Source organism: Siniperca chuatsi, linkage group LG1 (assembly GCF_020085105.1).
Source record: "Siniperca chuatsi isolate FFG_IHB_CAS linkage group LG1, ASM2008510v1, whole genome shotgun sequence".
NCBI classification, from domain to species: domain Eukaryota; kingdom Metazoa; phylum Chordata; class Actinopteri; order Centrarchiformes; family Sinipercidae; genus Siniperca; species Siniperca chuatsi.
The window spans coordinates 36,159,811-36,181,099 of NC_058042.1; the positions used below are offsets into that span (position 1 = coordinate 36,159,811).

The 21,289-nt window shown below is 41.2% G+C and overlaps 1 protein-coding gene across 3 annotated transcripts in view; it reads left to right on the forward strand.

Moving 5' to 3' along the window:
* Positions 1 to 18,939, forward strand: part of ccdc102a (coiled-coil domain containing 102A) — a 127,618-nt gene extending 108,679 nt beyond the window's left edge. For all 3 annotated transcript variants that reach the window (XM_044204988.1, XM_044204979.1, XM_044204970.1), the window contains 3 exons: positions 1,767 to 1,937; positions 3,086 to 3,189; positions 15,455 to 18,939. In XM_044204988.1, the coding sequence (XP_044060923.1) occupies positions 1,767 to 1,937; positions 3,086 to 3,189; positions 15,455 to 15,587 (408 nt within the window). In that variant the 3' untranslated portion in view covers positions 15,588 to 18,939. The remainder of the gene's footprint in view (positions 1 to 1,766; positions 1,938 to 3,085; positions 3,190 to 15,454) is intronic.
* Positions 18,940 to 21,289: the final 2,350 nt, after the last annotated feature.

Consider the following 21,289-nt stretch of genomic DNA (forward strand, 5'->3'; position numbering starts at 1 on the left):
CATTACACCCATGTGGCTCTTGTCAGGACATCTCGGGTATTGTTACTGGTCTTTCAGATAGGTTGTGGTTTGCTCCAAGTTAACCCATTCCTAGAAAAAATAATCTAAAAGATATATTAGGGCATACAGCATTCAACAAACACAACAAAGACCCACAGCACTTCAAACCAGCCCACCTACCGTACATCCTGAATAGGCACTCTGGAAAGGGGACCCTATAAGGCAGATTCTGCAGGCCAAATCCACAAATCTGTTGTATGTGATCACCTGTATCCGCTGGGGGAAAGTATATATAGGAGAAACAGGAAATGCATTGTAGAATCAGAATCACACAACACCTGTACATGATTAAAACAAACCGGGGGTGCACAGTCCTCTATACCCATTTCCAAATCCATGGTCTGGAAAATATGCATGTCCAGGGTGTGGAGAGCAATATCAACTGGTCCACGTCTCAGAAGGCTTAAAGAAGATGAATCAGACATGTAAAAACTGTAGACCTGATTGGTCTGATTGAAAAATGTTAATATATATTTTATTTCCATTTTATTATTATGTTTTTATTTTATTCTCACCTACTTAGTTTGTCCGAGTGGGGGCCTTGGTCTCTTAGACCTGGGGGGCACCCCCTTGGGCTCTATGACTGGCATTTCCCTGTCCTGCCTTCCTGCTCCCCTTTGCCCTACAGCGCCATTTTGATTGTTTTTTTCCCCCACCCCTAAGGCCTTACTGGCACCTTTTTAAAGATTGTTTCTTTTTCTTTTAATAAGATGTTTTATCATTAGAGGAGTTTTATATTGATTTTTACTTGTGTCCGTGCACCTCTATTAACTTAACCCATTCCTAGCTACAAGAGAAAACTTTTCTTCTGCACTCTCTGTCCTGTACAACAACAGACCTTTGTTGTCATAAGTAAAATCTGACTTAGCACTTCCTTCCTTACTAACAGCCTTTTCATAAATCTGTGTAAATCTCTCGCATTGCCTTGAACTCCACACCCCCAAAACTACAAGGCAACCTCAGGTTCAAACAACTGTAGTTCTGAACCGTGGTCTTGGTTGTCTTGAGTACCTCTTTTTTTTATGTAAAAAAAAGAGGTACGTTCATACTAAAATGTGTGTTACATTGCTCTTCAAGGAGATCCTTATCAAAATGTTTGTTTATGTCATGTATATATGTTTTAAAAAATTAATATCGGGGGCGCCCTGGTAGCTCACCGGGAGAGCGCGCACCCCATGTACAAGGCCGAGTCCTTATCACAGTGGCCCGGGTTCCAATCCAGCCTGCTGCCCTTTGCTGCATGTCATCCCCTCTGTCTCTCTTCAGCTGTTCCTATCAGATAAAAGCAAAAAGCCCCCCAAAAAACAAAAAGCAGTATCGGTCGGGCTCTAATCGACAAATTGTAGTGAGTCTCATTTGGCATGGTACTGGATCTGTGGAAAAGTTCCATGTATGGGCAGTCTTGCTAATAAAATATTATTTCTGCAACTAATGATAATACAATATAAAGAAAAGCATGTTAAGATTGTAATATATACATTATATATACATTACTGAGTATTCGATCTTTGGATCATGGGCAAATCCCCAAATCAGTTCATATTCAATTTATACTTCATAAATGAAGAACAATTAATGAACTGATTAATCAGCTAATATTTTTCAGTAGTAAATGAGACCGAAGAGCTGGTTGACCACAATCAGCTTTAGAAACACTGGTAGAACCGTTGGTCTCTAAGCCTGGTTTCTGTCTGCTGTGTGCTTAGGAGCTGTCTGACCTTCGACACATTCATGCTAAGCTGAAGAAGCAGTTCCAGGAGAAGACAGCGGAGCTCGCCCACGCCAACCGGAGGGTCGAGAGCCACGAGGCCGAAGTCAAAAAGCTACGTCTGAGGGTGGAGGAGCTTAAGAAAGAGTTAGGACAGGCCGAGGATGAGGTAGGAATATGGCTGTACATGTATTGTATTTCAAAATACGTAACAGTCAGAGACCATCATTGCTCTTGTCCACTGATTGAAAATCTTCACCTTCTGACTATTCGACCAATCCATAACTCCACCACTCATTCGCACCTACCTGTCAGTCAATCCTAACAGTGCACAGAAAATAAAAATGTTATGAAGGCATTTTCTGTGGTGAGTGAAGCTTTTAAATTTTTTTCCTCATAGCTAAAACTAATCTGTTCTTAAAGAAAACATTTATTTTTCAACCTAGGTGTTATTCTCATAATTGGAGTTTCAAAAAACAAAACAGTAGCAAAACAACATATAATGTTTATCAAGGCGAGCAGCATGAGCCTCCTAAAGCTTTCCAAATAAACTTACATTTTACATAAATCATTTCAAACGATTGTCTGATTCTGACAGAAAGTAGCCCTCTGGATTAGCTTTTTTTAAATTATTTTTGCTAACTGCATAGTGATCTACTTATGGGGCAACCAGTTGGCTGACCAACTAGAAAACTACATATTCCTCTGCAGTAATAACAAACATTTATTACTTATTGTTTCATATGCAGCATGATTCTACTTCTACAGAGATCACAGACTTAATAAAAATATCCTGAAAGGCTTTGATTGTATTGTAGAAGGAGTTATTGCTGTCGCTTATCGTATAGAGAACTTCCGTTTGGTCCAGCCAGCCACGGTCTTTTCATCCAGTTGTTTTACCGTAATTTCCCCTTCACCATTACTTTTAAGTCCAACCCTCACTGGCCACGTCAAGTAGCGGCACCTCATTTGACACCCACAGCACACACTGGACACAACACACACACCTAAGAAGCAGTATAGTTACAGTGACCAGGATGTTCTTATGTAGGGAGACTATTTCTGGAGCATCGACATGCGCCAACGCTTAGAAATTGGCCTGTCAATGATTGCCAACCTGAGGAGACTCTTCTGCTGTGTGGGTTACATGGAAAACAATAGGCGTGGGTGTGTATTACCCTTCAGACAACTTTTTCATGTAACGGTCAACCCAGAAGCCATCAACCTCAATTAAAAGTATAGTGCGACTTATGAGTTTGGCAAATAACTGTTCCTGTGTGTGTGTGTTGTATGTGTGTGTGTGTTGTGTGTGTCCAGTTGGATGAGTCCCATAACCAGACCAGGAAGCTGCAGAGGTCTCTGGATGAGCAGGTGGAGCAGACTGAGAATCTGCAGGTACAATTGGAACACTTACAGTCAAGGTAAGACAAACACACACATTCACACACGCACATACACACACACATACACACAGTCATGTTTCCATCACTTCAGAGGACATTACATTGACTTACATTAATTTTCTGGAGACTTACCCTAACCTTAAACCAAAATTGAATGATTTATTTATTCACATGATTTAGGTGACTTTAGCACACTGACTTTGGTCACATTTGATGTCATTTCCTGTATTACACCTCTACTTGACATTATCCATTGGCATGACTTGGTTGTAATGGAGGCTAAAGTACACTTGGTACAAACATGATGCCTGGCTGCAGTGCATCAGTTTAAACCCATGGAAGGTCAGATGGTTAAGTGTGTTTCAAATGAAAAACAATATCTGACAAACAGCCGTCATCACTCTCACTCCTAATGGAAACTATATTGCTCCTGATCAGTGCACTGAGCGCTGCTCTTTTAGGAACTCACCACCAGTTGTGGAAGTTATTGCCTGAAAATTAACATGGGAGTTATCTTTTCGTTTTCTCGATTGTGTCCGCATTGTGGTTGGATCTCAATATGCAAATTAGTTAGGCAGGGCTCACTGACTTAACTGACTCAACAAGGCAAAGCAAGACTAGCTAACGTTATTCCAACTACCTGAAGATTTTGCTGACCTTGCTTGAGGTAGCAGGAAGAGGCAGAGTTAGGTGACCTTTCAACTTGTTGGGCGGATTTTTTTCTTCAGAATGTGGTCACATTTTATGGATTGCATGTACACCTGGGTGATCGGATGGCATTTCGATCCCAATGCGTTCTGCATGGATTTATACCTGGCATTATGTATTTTTCCTTATCCAGATACAGATCGCATTTTAATGCCAGGTGTAATGAAGCCAAGTTTATATACAGTATATAGCTCACAAATTTGTCTCCAGCAGCTTTACATTTTGAATAACATACACACCCTCTATCCTTAGACTGTCGATTCTGACACATTGGTTTAGCCTATATTGTAGATGTATGAAACTTTTAAACTTTGATTCAAAGCCAGACTACAGTTTGCAACTGCACATGGGGACAAGAATCTTCTCTTCTCTTCTGGAGACATGTCCTGTGGTCTAACGAAACAAAAATTGAACTGTTGGGCCATAATGATAAACGGTATATTTGAAGGAAAAAGGGCGAAGCTTTGAAGCCTCAGAAGACCATCCCAACTGTGAAGTATGGGGGTGGTAGTATAATGTTGTGGGGCTGGTTTGCTGCAGAAGGGACTGGTGCACTTCACAAAACAGATGGCATCATGAGAAAAGAAAATGATGTGGATATATTGAAGCAACATCTGAAGACATCAGCCAGGAAGTTAAAGCTTGTGCGCAAATGGGTCTTCCAAATGGACAATGACCCCAAGCATACCTCCAAATTAGTTACAAAGTGGCTTAAGGACAACAAAGTCAAGGTATTGGAGTGGCCATCACAAAGCCCTGATCTCAATCTAATAGAAAATTTGTGGGCGGCACTGTAAAGGCGAGTGCGAGCAAGAAGGCCTACAAACCTGACCCAGTTACACCAGTTCTGTCAAGAGGAGTGGGCCAAAATTCCAACAAACCGTTGTAGAAAGCTTGTGGAAGGATACCCAAAACGTTTGGCCCAAGTGAAACAGTTTCGGGCAATTCTACCAAATACTAAGGAAGTGTATGTGTACTTCTGACTTTGATGAAAGTGATAAAAAAAAATACATAAAAATACCTCGCTCGATTCTGACATTTAACAAATGCAAAAAATATGGTAATATTTATTGATCTAAAACAGAAAAAGTTTACTCTGATTTATTGTATGACAGTAAAGAAAAAAAAGTTTTTGGTTTTTTTGGTTTTGAAGTGTATGTAAATATCTGGTTTCAACTGTATGTATCATGACAACAGCAGGAATATCAAATAAATTGTAGACACATTTTTACATTAATACACAAAACAATAATTAACATTAGCACTACTACTAAGTAGTCTAATGGTCAACCAAACTGCATCAGTGAGTCTCTCCAGGTTGGTACATTAATCTGGCGAGTCTTGACGTGGCATCTTTGGTATACTACAGGCAGCAGTTTGGCATGTACTTAAATTGTCAACGGCAGCGAGTATGTACGAGAGCTGGTATCATCAGCAGCCGAGTGAGGCAGGTCGAGTTGAGTATACGTTTGTATGTTTGTAGAACGGAACAATTTCAGCAGCAAGCACATACAGCTATGGTAAGCCCAGTGGGGTGAATGTGTCAGTCACCACTCACACTGCTTAAAGCTAAGCTTTATCACACAGTGCTCGACTTTATCACACTGTTTCAGGTTGTTTGTAGTTTTTAATATATAAAAGCCAAGCAGGAGAAGGTAAGAGCTGTTGTCAGTGTCAGACCCAGAATGCAAGGCGTTGGCCATTTCCTGGAAGCAGTACCAGCAGACACGGTACATACCGAACTCAAAAAACTATCGAAAAGATAGTTCATTCATTTTTTACTGAAGCACTACTGGCAGTCTATTTCCTGCCAACTATCAATAAGTACGTCACTACATCACTGCTACTGCTAGTACTGGTGCTTCCCAAATATACTGTTGAATTTGTTTTGGCTGTCCTACCAGCAAAAGATTTTTTGTATTTTACTTTTACTTTTAACTGTGAAAATGCCATTTAGGTGTCACTAGGATTCCAGAAGGCAAAAATGCACCATCAATTCTACACTAATATCTTGTTATTGGAATATCTTACAAAAAGGCTTATGCCAAAGTGGAATTTTTGTACTCAAAGCAAGAGTGGTGCCATGTTTAGCAGCAGCACACGCCTAGACAACCATTAAGGCACTTACACAAAACACCCCATATTCAGGTGTGTGTGTGATAGCTGACAGCCTACTTGTAGCTGCCAGGCTCACTGTGAGCCTCAGCACTCACTTCTTTTACTATTTAGAGATTAGCTTCCTCTGCTCTACATGTTTGTATGTGTGTGTTGCCTGTCTTTCAGTTTAGCTCTCACACTCTATCAGCTTTGCACAGTCCTCAGCTCCTTGCTCTCTGCCTCTCCCTCTGCGTTCTCTCCGTTTTCTCCACGTCATTGCTCCACCACCTGACAGCCAATCGCTGAGCTCCCAGTCGCAGGTTACCGTAGTAACAGAGAGCTCTCTTGTTGCTCTGCTCTGTGGAGGAGTGACAGACGTGTCGGCATGGTAACGGCTTCAGTGACTGACACAAATCTGTGTGTGTTCTTGTAGAGAGTGAAGCTTAAGCTTTTTTTCATTCAGTTTCTCAGAGACTGCTTGACTAGGGGTGTGTGTGTGTGTGTGTGTGTGTGTGTGTGTGTGTGTGTGTGTGTGTGTAACAGCCTGTACTGCATGTGCTGTGTCATTAGTCATACAGTGTTTTTCCTAAACCAAAATATCAACCACTTTGTGTGTGTGTGTATCCTAGTCAGTACGTCAGAGGAGAAAAAGTATTTAAATTGGATGCTGATAAAGTACTTAGACAGAGCTGTGTTTCAAAGACATTTAAAGGCAGAATGAGTAGGATTTGTCGGTTGCTGTTTGTAAACACACAATTCAAAGTTGGCCCCTCCCCCCCGGCTCAGAGCGAGAGAGAGAGCTAGAGAATGAATGACGAGAGCGAGTGGCGTTAGCAAGAACAAAGCAGTGAATCCGAGGATTAAATGTTATTTTCTGATTGTTTCATTGCTGTTACGTTCTAAAGCACAAATAAAATCGCCCACACCTCCGCACAACCCTGCGGGAAGTAGCCGGCTTCATCCTGTCCGCTGCTCTCTGCTCTGCCTGTGTGTGTAACTCAGCCCCGACCTATGTGCACACTTAGTTTTAGCTGTGCCAGCGCTGGAGATACATCTGTGACACAGACAGAGAGCAGAGAGACGGAAACAGCGACGTAACCTGCTCGCTACAACCTCACAGCCTGCACACTGTTGGCCGGGGCTACACACCACTGCCCAAAGGCTGACGCCCAGAAACGTCCCAAACACACCAAACTAATAAGAAACTAAGAAAATACAGGCAGAGGGCAGTGTCTCTGCAGATACAGACACCGCCACACACGAAGAAGAAAATCCTACTTATTCTGCCTTTTAAAGCCACCTGGTGGTCGTGGCTCATGGAAAAAAGAAAAAGAAAAAATTTGATGGTGACAGTTCCTTAAACACTTCAGGTCCAGTGTGTAACATTTAGGAGGATCTATTGGCAGAAATGGAATATAATATTTATAAGTATGTATTCATTAGTGTATAATCACCTGAAAATAAGAATTATTGTGTTTTCATTACCTTAGAATAAGCTGTTTTTATCTACAGAAGGACCTTCTACATAGTCCGCCATGTTGAACCTCCATGTTCCTACAGTAGCCCAGAACGGACAAACCAAACACTGGCTCTAGATAGGGCCTTTCGCATTTTTCGCAAGTTTCACGGCCACCGTAATTTCTCCTACACGCTTGGAGGGTGAGTGGTATTCGGTTGGTTGCAATCTGCTACTTCACCTCTTGATGCCACTAAATCCTACACACTGGTCCTTTAAAATAAGTTCAATTCAGTTCTATTTTATTTACATAGCGCCAATTCATAACAGAAGTTATCTCATTGCACTTTTCCTATAGAGCAGGTCTAGACCGTACTCTTTATAATATTATTTACAGAGACCCAACAAATCCCACCATGAGCAAGCACTTGGCGCACAATGCATATACCACTTAGAATTTTAAAATACTAATAATGTAATGGTAGTGGTAATATTAATATTAATAAATTAATAATAATAGGAATGACCGCTATAGGAATAATAATCGAGATGGCACAGAACTACGGGAGAGAGACGATGTCGAGTTAGTAACTTGCAGTAATGGGATAAAAATGTATACAGATGGAGAGGGAGAGGAGGAGAGAGGAAAGAGGTGCATCATGGGAAGTCTCCTGGCAGTCTAGCTAGCTAATGCTAGCAATCTGCCTCTGTACCTAAACTCTTCAGAAATCTCTTCACCCCTCACATCTCAAAGAGATTTAGCGAATATTAGCCATACATATTAGCTGCCTATGTATATACTGTATGTTTCAGAGTGCTAGTTTCAGTTGTTTGCCAGCTATTTGCCACCTCGGTACCCAAGCTACATAATTTAGTTAACATTCATTGAGGGATGTACCTAATGCAGTGTTAACTTTGTGAGAGATTGATGGGACAGGGCATGTGGTGACTTATTGTTTTTTAAGTGAAGTTTTTGCTTTTGATAAACAATGACAAGACAGGCCACATAAAGCAATGTAGCTAATGTATATAAAGTTATGTTACATCAACATTAGCTAATGTCAGCTCCGACATAAACGCTACACACCGCGTTACTGCTCCCTCACTTGGGTGAGAGAGCTAGAGATGTGACAGCAGAGAGTGGAGACCCAGTAACATTAATGCGCCTCCACTTCTATGAAAAATATACTGTACATATTAAATAGGATGCTTTGCCTGGCCATAAGCACATGGCACATTACTTTAAGAGTGCTAATATTAAATATAAATATATATAACTTTTTACCTAGTCAAACCCTAGTGCTTGTGTGTTTAGAGTGTTGTGAGCTCCTCTCTCTCTGGCTCGCTCAATCACTCAATCTTTCCCACACTGGGCGTTAGATATAAAATACACATCTACACTTTCCGTGGAAGTTTAATCACCTTAAAGATGATTGTTATTTCAGTGTTTGGTAAGAAAATTAACATTAACATTTTTTCATGTGTGTCATGCAGTGTGGACCTTGAGCTGGTCTGGTCCTGGTCTTGACTCTGTCTCGCCCTGTCTTGGTCTTGTTCTTGACTTGGTCTCAACCCCTCAAAGTCTTGGTCTTGTCTCGGTCTTGATACACTCTGGTCTTGGTCATGACTTGGTCTCGGTTTAGGTAGTCTTGACTACAACACTGCTGTCAGCACAGTTTGCTAATGGTCAACGTTGCGAACCTGCATGTCAAAGTTCACGAACTAGACGCAAAAGATTGGTGCATATTTATTTTCCCCCCAGTAGGGAATCCACTGATCACAGTGATTACACAATTTTAAATGCTGGCGTGAACGGGCCCTAAAGGCGACACAGTTGTCCCCTGGGGTTGCCAAAGCTGCTCAGCACCCAGTCTGTCAGAAGTTACCTGCTGTAGTGATGTATGTTAGGAGAAATGGCAAACATTATTGTCATATGATCTATGTATAATACCAGTGTTACACTATAGTTTTCGTGCATTAAAACTGGTTACTAAATAGTTTTAATGCACACATCCACATCCAAGTCCTCTGATACACACACAAACACACACACTGCCTTTCAGTCAGTGGTTGCTCATGTTTCCGTCTGTAGGGATAATGATCCGGTGCATCATGGTTGCTCTTGTATGCGTCGATCCACCTCATTGTTCATTGAGTGACCACAACACAGTTTGAAACAAATGGATGCAGGCATCTTTGTCCCTTCCTTCTCCCTCCTGACTCTCTCTCTCTTTCTTCCTGTCTCTCTCTGTAGATTGAATCATTCATGTCTCTAGCTTTGCTGAGTGTTTGTAGGCTCAATAGAAAAGCTTTTAGTGGCTGAGCTGGTGTTGTGGTCCAAATGTTATGATGGTTTATCTACCGATTGCTTTGGCCCTGACCTGGACAAATGACTGACAAAGGTAGACAGGGAATGAGAGAAAGTGAGAGAGAGAGAGAGAAACTAAGGGCTAGTGAAGGGAGGAAAGGAGGGAGGAGTTTAGGAGGGAAAGAAGGTGAGATGATCAAAAGGAGCCACGGTGAGGGAAATAGTGGGGTGGAGGAAACTGGAAAAAAAAAAGAAGAGATGAACCAAAGGAAAGTCGGAGATCCAAGTTAGTGACGTGGATATGATTTGCTGAGTTGTCATGATTATGGCTTAGATGTCATCATGTGACCTAAGTGTAGGACTTTGGTCGAGCCATAACAGGTGGTGGATGTGAATGTCCTCCTTGATCTTTCTCCACCTGTCCGCTGGTCAGTAAGCTTTCCGCAGTGGATGCTCTGTGTGGTTTGGGTCTGGTGTTCACAGACAGCTGATGTGTGTAACTCAGGTTACTGCAGGAGGCACTCAACTTTAAGCTCTTATTTCCCCTAGGAAGGTCTTGACTCGCTGGACGAGCAGCAGAATGTTTCGTGTTTGCTGAAACACTTTTTGGATCCCAATTGTTATACTCCACGTAACAATCTTTGCCTGCAGAAGGAAGATACGGATTTACCGTTTTTCTTCACTGCTCATTGCTGCTCGCCGCCGGCTCACATAGAAAATGAATGACACCGGTCACTTTGACACTCTCGCTGGTGGCGGTCTGAACGCCCAGTGAGGGGACTCTGCCGGACTGACGCATTAAATCGCTATCAAGAGCAATCCCAAGTAAGAGGCTTGTGTCTGGGCAGAGATAGGGTTTATAACTGTGTGTTGTGCATTATTGTGGAAAGTAACGGACCGCCATGTCCTGTTTCTGCTGTGTGTTTTCATGCTTAGTACGTTTCATTTTTGTGTCGGTGCCACAGTGGACCGTTATCTGTGTTAGTTTTACCCACTGTGCAAGATAATAACTGTGCTTTATCAGACCAAAGTCCAGTAACACGGCTGTTGAATGCAAGTTCGCTGCTGAGTTCCTGTGTGATAAAGGGACAGCTATTGTGTCTTACCACAGCATTTGATATCTCTTGTACTTTACTCTGTGTGCTTTTCTTTCTCACTCCTCTTCACTAACCCACACACATTTACCAAACATATACACATCTACACACACATCTCAAACAACCCAGATAGCGTGGTAGCATAACTAGTTACGCTCCACGGCATCAGTAGGACAAATAGAGCGTGTCTTCCATTTTGGCTCTCCCCTTTGTTTGAGTTTCGCCGGTCTGCCTGCCATTTTGGATTTGTGTGTGACGACCACACACGTGGCCACGTCCGCCACCTTCCTCGCTCCCCACCTCTCTAATGTCCCACACACCCATGCGCACACACACACACACACAACTCTATCGTACCTTTAAAGACCAGTTGCCTGTGGTTATTTTGTGTATGTGTTGCAACAGCTGTGTGGACAGCCGCCTTTGAAACTGTTTTCCCGTTTGCTTATTGGTCCCTGATCCCAAGGTGGTGCCCCGAAATTATTAATCCATATTCATATTTTTGCTATATTAAGAATGTTATTAATATTTATAAATATCTTTGATATTTTGCTAATAACCAAACCTGCCCTACCTGAATCCCAACATAACATAAAATAAACAAAGTCGTCATATTTAACACTTGGTTGCAAATCCTTTCTGGCAAGTCTGAGGCCCCGTAGACGTCAGCAGACGCTGGGTTGCTTCCCTGGTGATGGTTTGCCAAGCCATCACTGCAGCTGTCTTCAGTTCCTGCTTGTTTCGGGGGCTTTTTGACTTCAAGTTTGCCTTCAGCAAGTGAAATGCATACTCTATTGGATTCAGGTCAGGTGACTGACTTGGCCATTCAAGAACTTTCCACTTTTTGGTCTTGTAAAAGTCTTTGGTTGCTTTGGCAGTAATGTTTTGGGTCATTGTCCTGCTGCAGTGTGAAGCGCCATCCAGTTAGATTTGAGGCACTGGGTTGAACCTAAGCAGATAGGATTGCTCTGTACACCTCAGAATTCACCCGGCTGCTTTTGTCAGCAGTCATATCATCAAGAAATACAAGGGAGCCGGTTCCACTGGCAGCCATACATGCCCACGCAATAACATTACCTCCACCATGTTTTACAGACGAGGTGGTATGCATAGGATAATGGGCTGTTCCTTTTCTCCTCCACACTCGTCTTTCCATCACTATGGTAGAGGTTTATCTATGTCTCTTTAGTCCACAAGATCTTGTTCCAGAACTCTGCAGGTTTTTTTTGAGGAGAATTGTAACCTGGCCTTTCGGTTTTTCAGTCTCATAAGTGGTTTGCATCTTGTGGTAAACCCGCTGCACTTATTCTGGTGAAGTTTTCTTCTTATCGTGGTTTTGGACACAGATTTGCCTACCTCTTGGAAAGTCGTCTTTATGTGGCTGACAGTTGAAAAGGGGTTTTTCGTCACGAGGGAAAGGATTCTTCTGCCATCCACTGCAGTAGTCTTCCGTGGTCTACAAGGCCATTTCGTATTGCTCAGATCACCAGTGTGTTTTATTTTTTTTTAAAGAATGTACCAAACAGTTGATTTGGACAAACCTAATATTTCTGCTATTTCTCTGATTGTTTGTTTCCATTTTTCCATTCCATTTTTGAGCCTCACAATGGCCTTAACTGGCATTGTCACCTCTTTGATCCTCATCTTGACTGATGCCAGCAACAGATTCCAAATGAAAATGCCACACTTCAATCGCTTATAACAGCTTATACAGATCACGATCACTTCCTGAACAGATAACAATCAGCAGATGGATTTAATAGTAGTTTAGCTTTTAAATTAATGCAAAATAATACATGTACTACTATCACAAAATCCTGTGATTGGTCCGTTTGCTTTTAGACAAGAATTCGATTTAACGGTGTCCAACAACTTTTGGAACTTTCAGAAATCAGCAATTCAACAATCACGCTCACTTTACTCAGCGGCTGGCCAGGTGTGCAAAACATAACAATGACAAATTATTGAACAGAATTGAATTTTTTCATTCTTAACACAACTACTTCAGTCATTTTTGTATATAAAAACAAGTGCAACACCATGAATACCTTCGAGGACTGTCTGAAAGTGTTCACTGTTATCCTCAATTGAGTCATTTTTGCGTCTTGCCCCTCTCTATGACTACAGGAGCGTGAGCCTTCATTATTGCAAACAAACCAAGAGCTGTAAACATGAAGTCATATGGACTGACAGGTAACTCCGATCTACCTTTTTAAAGGTGTCTCAAGTGCGGTTGTTTGGTTCACACTAGAGTTGAGAATGACAGCGTACACACCAGCCTAAGCGAACTGACCCAAATTGGCAAATGCACCGGAGTTCATTCGTTGTTAAACCATTAGGTTAAGGAACAATCTTGTGCTGGTTTTGTCTCCTGTTGGTATGCCTCAGTTATTCCTGAGGCAGCTTCACATACATTTTCTAAAATCAAGATCATAAATTGTCCCCTAAATAAACATCAGTTCAGACAGAATTCAACAGATAAATCATTGAAGCTTTTCTCAGAGGCAGCGACCGACTTATTTCAGCGAGATACGACAGAATAGCACAGCTGAATACCTAAACAACAATACTCTTTAGTTTCCTCCTCTTCTTCCTGTTTCCTCTCTCTTTATTTCTCAGAGCTTGTTTCTTCATTTCTGCAATGTTATAAACTGCAAAATCAGACCAATTCTTTGTTGCAGTAAGACTCTTTCTCTTAGTCAGGCTTTTTACTCAATCTTTGGTTGGAATATGTGATTAGCATCTTTACAGTGTGTTATAGTCTGAGATCAGGGAAGACACCAACTGAAATGTGTAAGAGGATTTAAATTGACTACCTTTCAGAGAGCTGAAGCCTTGGTGCCTCAAATGATCCAGCCATGCTGACAACTTGTGTATTCAGGGAAAACAAGGGCAGCATGAAAAAAATGACACTGAGTAGAATCAAGTGTGGCCAAATCTATCTTCAAGGTCTGTTTCATAATAGACCAAGCTTGCATCTTTGAAGAAAATCAATAGTCATTGCCTTTTTTAATCAATTGGAAATGCACACAGCTCTGGGTGATGAATGAAAATGAAATCTTTTTTTCATTTTGTGGCTCATTAAATCAACTCTGCCATGTAGATCACATATTCCCTGGTATTTTCATTTGTCCTCAGCATAAATTAACCCAGAGATATTAAAGATGGCAGTTGCTTTAGCTTTTAGTCAGTTGGTATAGTGTATTCCTCGTGTATTTAAATGCTGTTACTTCTGGGTTTTTTTAAAATTTGATTTATATAGCAACAATTCATAACAGAAGTTATCTCAGTGCACTTTTCATACTGAGCAGGTCTAGACTGTACTTTTTATAATATTAATACTAATGCTTAACAGGATTCAGTACTGATCTTTGCACCCCTGTACCCCTCCTTTGACTGTTGTCCTAATCAGTTTACCTCACTGATGAGATACAGTATTCAGTACAGAAGCTATTAGGGCTGTTACACATTGAGTTTAAGTTTGAGTTTCAAAGCCAGCTACTGTTGGCATCTAATAAAATCCGTTACTATCACAGTAAATTGCTGCTTGTCAGTGAGGTTGTGGTTTTAATTGCTGTCATAACTCTGTCGACTGAATCAATTTAGGTACTTTTAGGCATATTTTAAAGCTGTTGTTTTTAGCCATGCTAGCAGAGGGGCTCTATGGTTGGTTGGTCCACCACTTTGGTCCAGACTGAAAGATTTCAGCAAATATTTGATGGTTGCCATGGAAGTTACAAACTCTTCATAGTCCCCAGAGGCGGAATGTTGATCCCCTGACTTTTCATTTAGGGCCCCCAGCAGGTCAAAATGTGTTACCTCCAGTGAAACATCTGGACAGTTACCGATGATCCCTTAACTTTTAATCTACTGCTATCATCAGGTCAAAGTTTTACTTCGGTTTATACTGACGCATTTAGCACCACTGTGCCTATGTACAGCCTCACAGAGCTGCTACACAGCTGTAGACTCTTAAGGGCGACGCACATTCACACGACAGGGTACAATATGGCCAGGAATTCAGATTTTGCAAGTAAATGTTTTTAAAGTTATAACTAGTGCTAGATTTTGTGCTACATTGAATCTTTGCAGTTGGATGAATTCATTACAACACTAAGTATGTACCTCCATAACTCATATGGTCTCATACCCTTTTTCCACCAAAATTAGCACGTATAGGCAGGGTTTTTAAACGTGGGTAAACCCGCTAAAAATTGATGATTGACTCCTTTCACATTGCCAGTACACGAGTTTGGTGTGTGTAGCCCGCTGTGTTTCTGGTTAGTAGCACCGTGCTGGACAGGTGACAGGTCACAGTGCGGATATAAAGTCGCAGCTGACGGGCTGTTAGCTTAGCATGGCAATACTACATAAACATATAGATGAGACATTTATAGACATCCACAGATAGAAACAGATGATTTATTTGGCTCTCCTTTCTCTTGCTTTTTCTGTGTGTACTTGTTTATATTCCCAAAACACATCTATACATATAGATGCACATTCACCTCCACTACACACACGTATCTAATGTAAAAATGATGTAGTACTGTCGTATTCTTCGGCATCGGAATGTTATTTTAACACCCCGCGCTCTCTGTCTCTCTCCCCTCTCAGACTGCGGCGGCAGCAGCAGAGTCCTGGTCTGTTTGGAAAGATGCGATCAGCTCGGTTCAGTCCTGAAAACCCAGACGGTCCGACCAGTGACATGGACGAAGAGGAGGAGGAACTGCAGCTCCAGATCCCATGACACACACACACACACATACATATAGTGATACAGGATATACTTTTAAACAAACCAGCAGTCACATAAAGAAGGTGAATAGTCAATATGAATATTGTTCCTCTTGGGGGAAAACTTGTATCTCCAGTGATGGTAACGCTTTGCAACAGCAACAAGATCAAACCCAGCAGGAGCGTGAAAGACATTAACAGGATGTCCGGACAGTGTAATACTGAATGAAAGGATCTTTCTTCAACTTCCATCAAACCACTCTAGCAGAGGCCGACTCGTATCATCCATGTACTTACTCATTCTTACCTCATATCATCACAAGCATTACATCTCTTCCATCTGTGTGCTACTGTATTCAACAAAGCCTCAACCCCACATCTACATCACCAGTATTACTTTCCTCATAGCTGTCAGCTTTGAGGAAAAGGCCGTTTATGTCCTTTTGAGCTTGAAAGTGTTTTTTGATACATCACAAGGGAATATCTGTCATTTTAGGAATTGACATGTTAGTGAAATGGTCTGCCACATTTTAACCAGTATTTGTGAAGGAGAGCATTTTTCTTCCAAATATTGAATATTCAAAGTCTATTTCTGATGTATTTAAAGTTCACAACCAATGCAGGGAGCACACTACACAACTTTTAGCCTCATTATAGCTGCAAGTTGGTTAGAATTACAACCACAGTATGTGTGGAGCAAGAGCTTCCAGCCTTACCAAGTTTGCTGTTTGTCACTCCCCAAACAGTCTCCAGTCAAACAGAGAGAAAACCTGAAAATGGGCCGTTAGCACGAGGGCTGTGTTCAGATGCACACAAAACCTTTGGCATGAAAGAACAATACAAAAGAGGTGAACAGACGCAAATAAGCTCTATACAGAACTAGAGTACAAAGTTATATGCTTGCTCTGAAAAGGCTTTTCACACATTCAAAATCTGGCAACAATAATAGGCTAACAGAATATGGCACGGCGGCCCACCAGTACCAAATATATATATAGCTTCTACTAGCCGATAAACCATAGGTTTTGTGGCAGTACACACTAAGAAGTATGTTTCCAAGCCCGTAACGTGATCTAATGTTGCACTCTTGTCTGAAGATGACAACAGAACGTTGTCTACAGAGCCGAGAGAGAGTAGTATTGTTACTCTCCGTATTGATCTGCCTACCCCTACAGTGATGGTGTGCATTTTAAAAATGAGGAAAGGGACTGTTAAAACAAAAAATGTCATTCCATCAAATACTGCAGTGTTTGAGGGAAATCTAAACTAGATGGAAAAAGAAGTAAATGGCCTGTAACTGTGTGGCACTTGTATTCTCATGTAAATGTATTAAGTGTGATCATTTCATGATGTAATGTGTTCCCAGCATGACTGGAGCTGCTCCCTGACAATAAACAAATGTCACACTGAATTTTAGACAATGTGTACATAAACAGGAGCTAAGTAAGAGAATGTACAACATCCTTGTAAAATGAACATGATAGCGCTTTACATCAGTGGGATGTAATGGGTGAGGGTAGAAGTAAAATCTCTTCTTTATTGTTTCTGTGAAGGGGGATATGTACCTGGGAATGTCCACTAAAGGCCAGTTCACATCAGCTTTTAACACTGCTACATTTTGTGACAAAGTCTGTTCATTTCAATGGAAGTAATTCTGAGTGAATTTGATATGGTGAACTTTGATTCAAATTTGCACGGTTAACCAATAGCAAATCGCCTTGACAGTGCTGACCTTAAAGGAACAAACAGCCAGAGAATCCAAAATGGAGATAGCTATTGTAGCCAATTAGCTGTGTCACCATCCACTATTATTTAACCCGCCTCTGTCGGAGTATAAACTGCTTCACTGAAGAGGAATGGTTTGTTGACAGGAATCAATGGAATAAACTGTTACCTTATTGTCCCATTAGCAGCCGAGCTAAGGAGCTTGCGAACTGGCAGTTAGAAAGCTTGATTTTTCCCCCTTCAATAACTCTTTATTGAATGAAATGATGCACAATCTTGAGAACAAAATTTACAGCAGGGAGTAAACAGCACAGTACAGAGAAAATATAAAGGAGATCAGAGAGTTAATGTGATTGGCTAGCGTGTTCCCAGCTGGTTAGTGTGTTAGCGGTTAGCTCGCCAGATACAGTTGTGCACCACCCAATCTCGGAACCCATCAGCTATCGTCTGACAACGATTTAGCCTCTGGGGGCAACAGCCAATGTTTTGGGGGTTCCGGTGTAGCCAGCGGATACCCAGATAATGGATATCCTTACCAAGACTTCCTCTTTCGTGCGGCGGTCATTGTTTACAGTCAGAGTAGTAATCTCAGAACCCATCGGCTATCGTCTGACGACGATTTGAATGCAGATAAAGAAAATAAAAAAGCTAATAAAAAGCTAATCTCTAGGGTTCCGAGATTGATAAAAAAGATAAATCAGTTGATAGCCGATGGGTTCTGAGATTGCATTTCAGCCAGTTCATTCCACCCCTTTTGCTCTCCGCACAGACTGTTTACCTGCATATAACCAAAGCCCGCTCAAACGTGATTGGTCAATTGCCCACAGAACTCTGAAACTGCATATTCAAAAGCTGGAAATCAGTGGTATTGTTCTTTAAGAGGAAGAGATTTAAAGCTGAATTTCACTGCTTGATGCTTTGAAGGTGTATGGTTTAGCAGTGAGTCATGTTATCTTTGGAATTAGTTTTCAGTCTGTATAGTCATTGTAGTGATGGTCTGATACTGTTGAAATGGAAGCTTCCTTTTCAACAGTATACAGAACTACACACAAGTGGAACCAAACCTTTCCAGACAGCAAAGGTAAAAATATATTCAAAGTTCTGTTGTTCTATTCTGAGTTTGGTGGTGCAGATATGATTTTTATGCAGTGTTTATGCTGCATTATTTTAAAATCCCACAAATCCCAAGTATTTATGTCCAGTAATTCCCTCAGGACTGTATTCAGTCAGGGTGAAAACGCCTGAAACCCAGGCCAGTAAAATTCCTGTAGGCTTAATACTCACAGGCTCCTTTAAGACGGCCCATGTATTCAACAGTAGGGGGGGGGGTTTGGATACACTCAGTGTTGGACTGAAGAGTTAATTTATTTGTATAAAACCTTAGCTGGGCTAAATCTCCTGTCTGTGAAACAGCTCCAGACTAGCCATGGATAGATGCAGTTGAGAAAGCAATAAAACATTCATTTATCTTCACCATCATCCACAGTCACTCGGCCTCAACTATGATGCTGGAACGGGACCAAGATATTTTTATTGATCAGGATTCTGAACTATTTATGTTATTATGGTTTACTTTTTATAAATGATCTGTACCACAGTGGTTTTGTATTAGCTCTATAAATGTCAACTGTACATATAAAGAAACGTGTCACTGTCTTTTTTTCCCCATACTGTATGTATTCTTAATGTGTGTCAGAATAATTGTTTTCCAGAAACCAGCAGTGCCTCGTTGTTTGTAACTTCAGAGTTGTTCTCCTTAAGGTTTCTCTAAAAACATCAGCACTCTCTGCCCATCAGCACAATCCCAGATTCCTTTTTAAGACTGTGGATCAGTTAGTTAACCCAGCCTCTCCTTGTGTCCCTGCTGATTGTGATGCTGATTGTGAAAAGTTTCTTTTGCACTTTGCTGGAAAGGTGGAGTTAATAAGATCTGATATCACCCCCAATCCTGCCTTTTTAGATGTGGATCACCCGCTCAGGGATTCTTTGAGCAATTTTTCTGCTGTTACTCTGCCCGAACTCGCAGACATCATGTCTCTTATGAGAGTATCCTCCAGCCCTCTGGACAAAATCCCAACTAGGTTTTTATTGGATGTTATGGATTGTATTGCGCCCCTTTTGCTAATTATTTTTAACAGCTCGCTGTCTACTGGCTGCGTCCCTGATTACTTTAAAACTGCTTGTGTCCAGTTAGTCCTAAAAAACCTGGGCTTGATCCCACCCTCCTGGATAACTCCAATCTGGATCGCCCAATCTCCAAACTGCCTTTTATTTTGAAGCTTCTCGAAAACCTTGCATCTAAGCAGCTTCTTGCTGCTGTGGAAAACAATTGTACTTTTGAAAAGTTCCAATCTGGATTTCGTCAGCACCACAGCACTGAGACAGCTCTTCTCAAAGTCACTAATGACGACGCAGGCATGTGCTTAATTCTTGTGCTACCGGACTTAAGTGCTGCCTTTGACACAATTGATCATGGCATTCTTTTAGATAGACTGAGGCACTGGGTGGACATATCTGGCACTGCACTAGACTGGTTCTCATCTTATCTGTACAATAGGAAATTCTGTGTCAGCATTAATAACTTCATGTCATCCTATTCCCATATCAAGTGCGGTGTGCCTCAAGGTTCAATTCTGGGACCAATACTGTTCTCCTTATACATGCTTCCCTTGGGTGATGTCATCCGCAGACATGGGATTTCTTTTCATTGTTATGCGATGACACCTCCCTGTCAAGCCCACTGACCTTAGTATACTGAGTTCTCTGCAGGACTGCCTGTCTCACATAAAGAAAAAACTGGATGTCGATAAATTTTCTTCAGCTCAACTCAAATAAAACAGAAATCCTTGTTATTTTAGACCTTGTAATCCCTTATGAACCTTCACGTAGTTTGAGATCTTCGGGTAGGGGTCTACTGTCTGTTCCTAAGTCCAGGATGGAAACTAAGGCGGACAGAGCTTTTGTTATCAGGGTCCCGAGGCTCTGGAACAACTTGCCCGAAGAAATGAGGTTGTCTGAGTCAGTGTCTTCTTTTAAGTCTCTTCTCAAAACACATTTTTATCGGAAAGCATATCCTGATTTTACCTGACCTGGCTGTTTATTTGACTGCTTTTGTGTGTTTTATGTATATTATTTCTTTATATTTCATCATTCACTGTGGTATTTTATTTTTCTTGTTGTGAAGCACTTTGTACTTTGTTTTGATAAGTGCTCTATAAGTAAAGTTTTATTTATTATTTATTTACAGAGATTGAGGTCAGTATCCTCACCTCCATCAATATCAAACTTGATTTGTTGGTCACACAATGCCTTGAATTCACCCACAATTACATTGAAATGATTTTCTCCAACATTCACGAACACCCATCTGATAACGAGGCACTGATCGAAGACTTTATGAAAAACCAAGTCAAACTCCAACCGGACACTGTAAACCAGATCACTTTCCACCGTGTTCACTGTCTTGGATCTTGCTCTAACAAATTACCATCATCACCAAACTGTAAAATTTCAAACACAATAAACTGATTAAGAGTAAAGGACAGGAACTGAAAGGCACTAAATGCGGACTGAATGACCAGTTCCCACTCGAACCCCCCCCAAAAAAGGCAAAGTTCTCTTACCTATCATGAAACAACACAGACAAAACAAACGTGCTTACTTGATTGTGGACAAATTATACATTGAAGGACAGTTCTATGTTTCTAACACCACTCCTTGGCTTTTCTAATCTACTACGTTACATCCAACAATCAGCAACTGTCACATCCCATATTAACATGATATAAACCTCCTCCATCCCTCTCCGCCCTAAAGCACATGTACATACCCAATTCCACATGGACTCGTGTATGCACAACCACCCCTTGCATGTATGTTTTTCTTGATGTGTTGTATCATGCGCATTTTAAATGTTCATTTGTGTATGTTTGTGTTGTTGTTGCTGTTGTTATTTTCCCCTCTACTTTTTTTAAATAGTACTTTATTGAA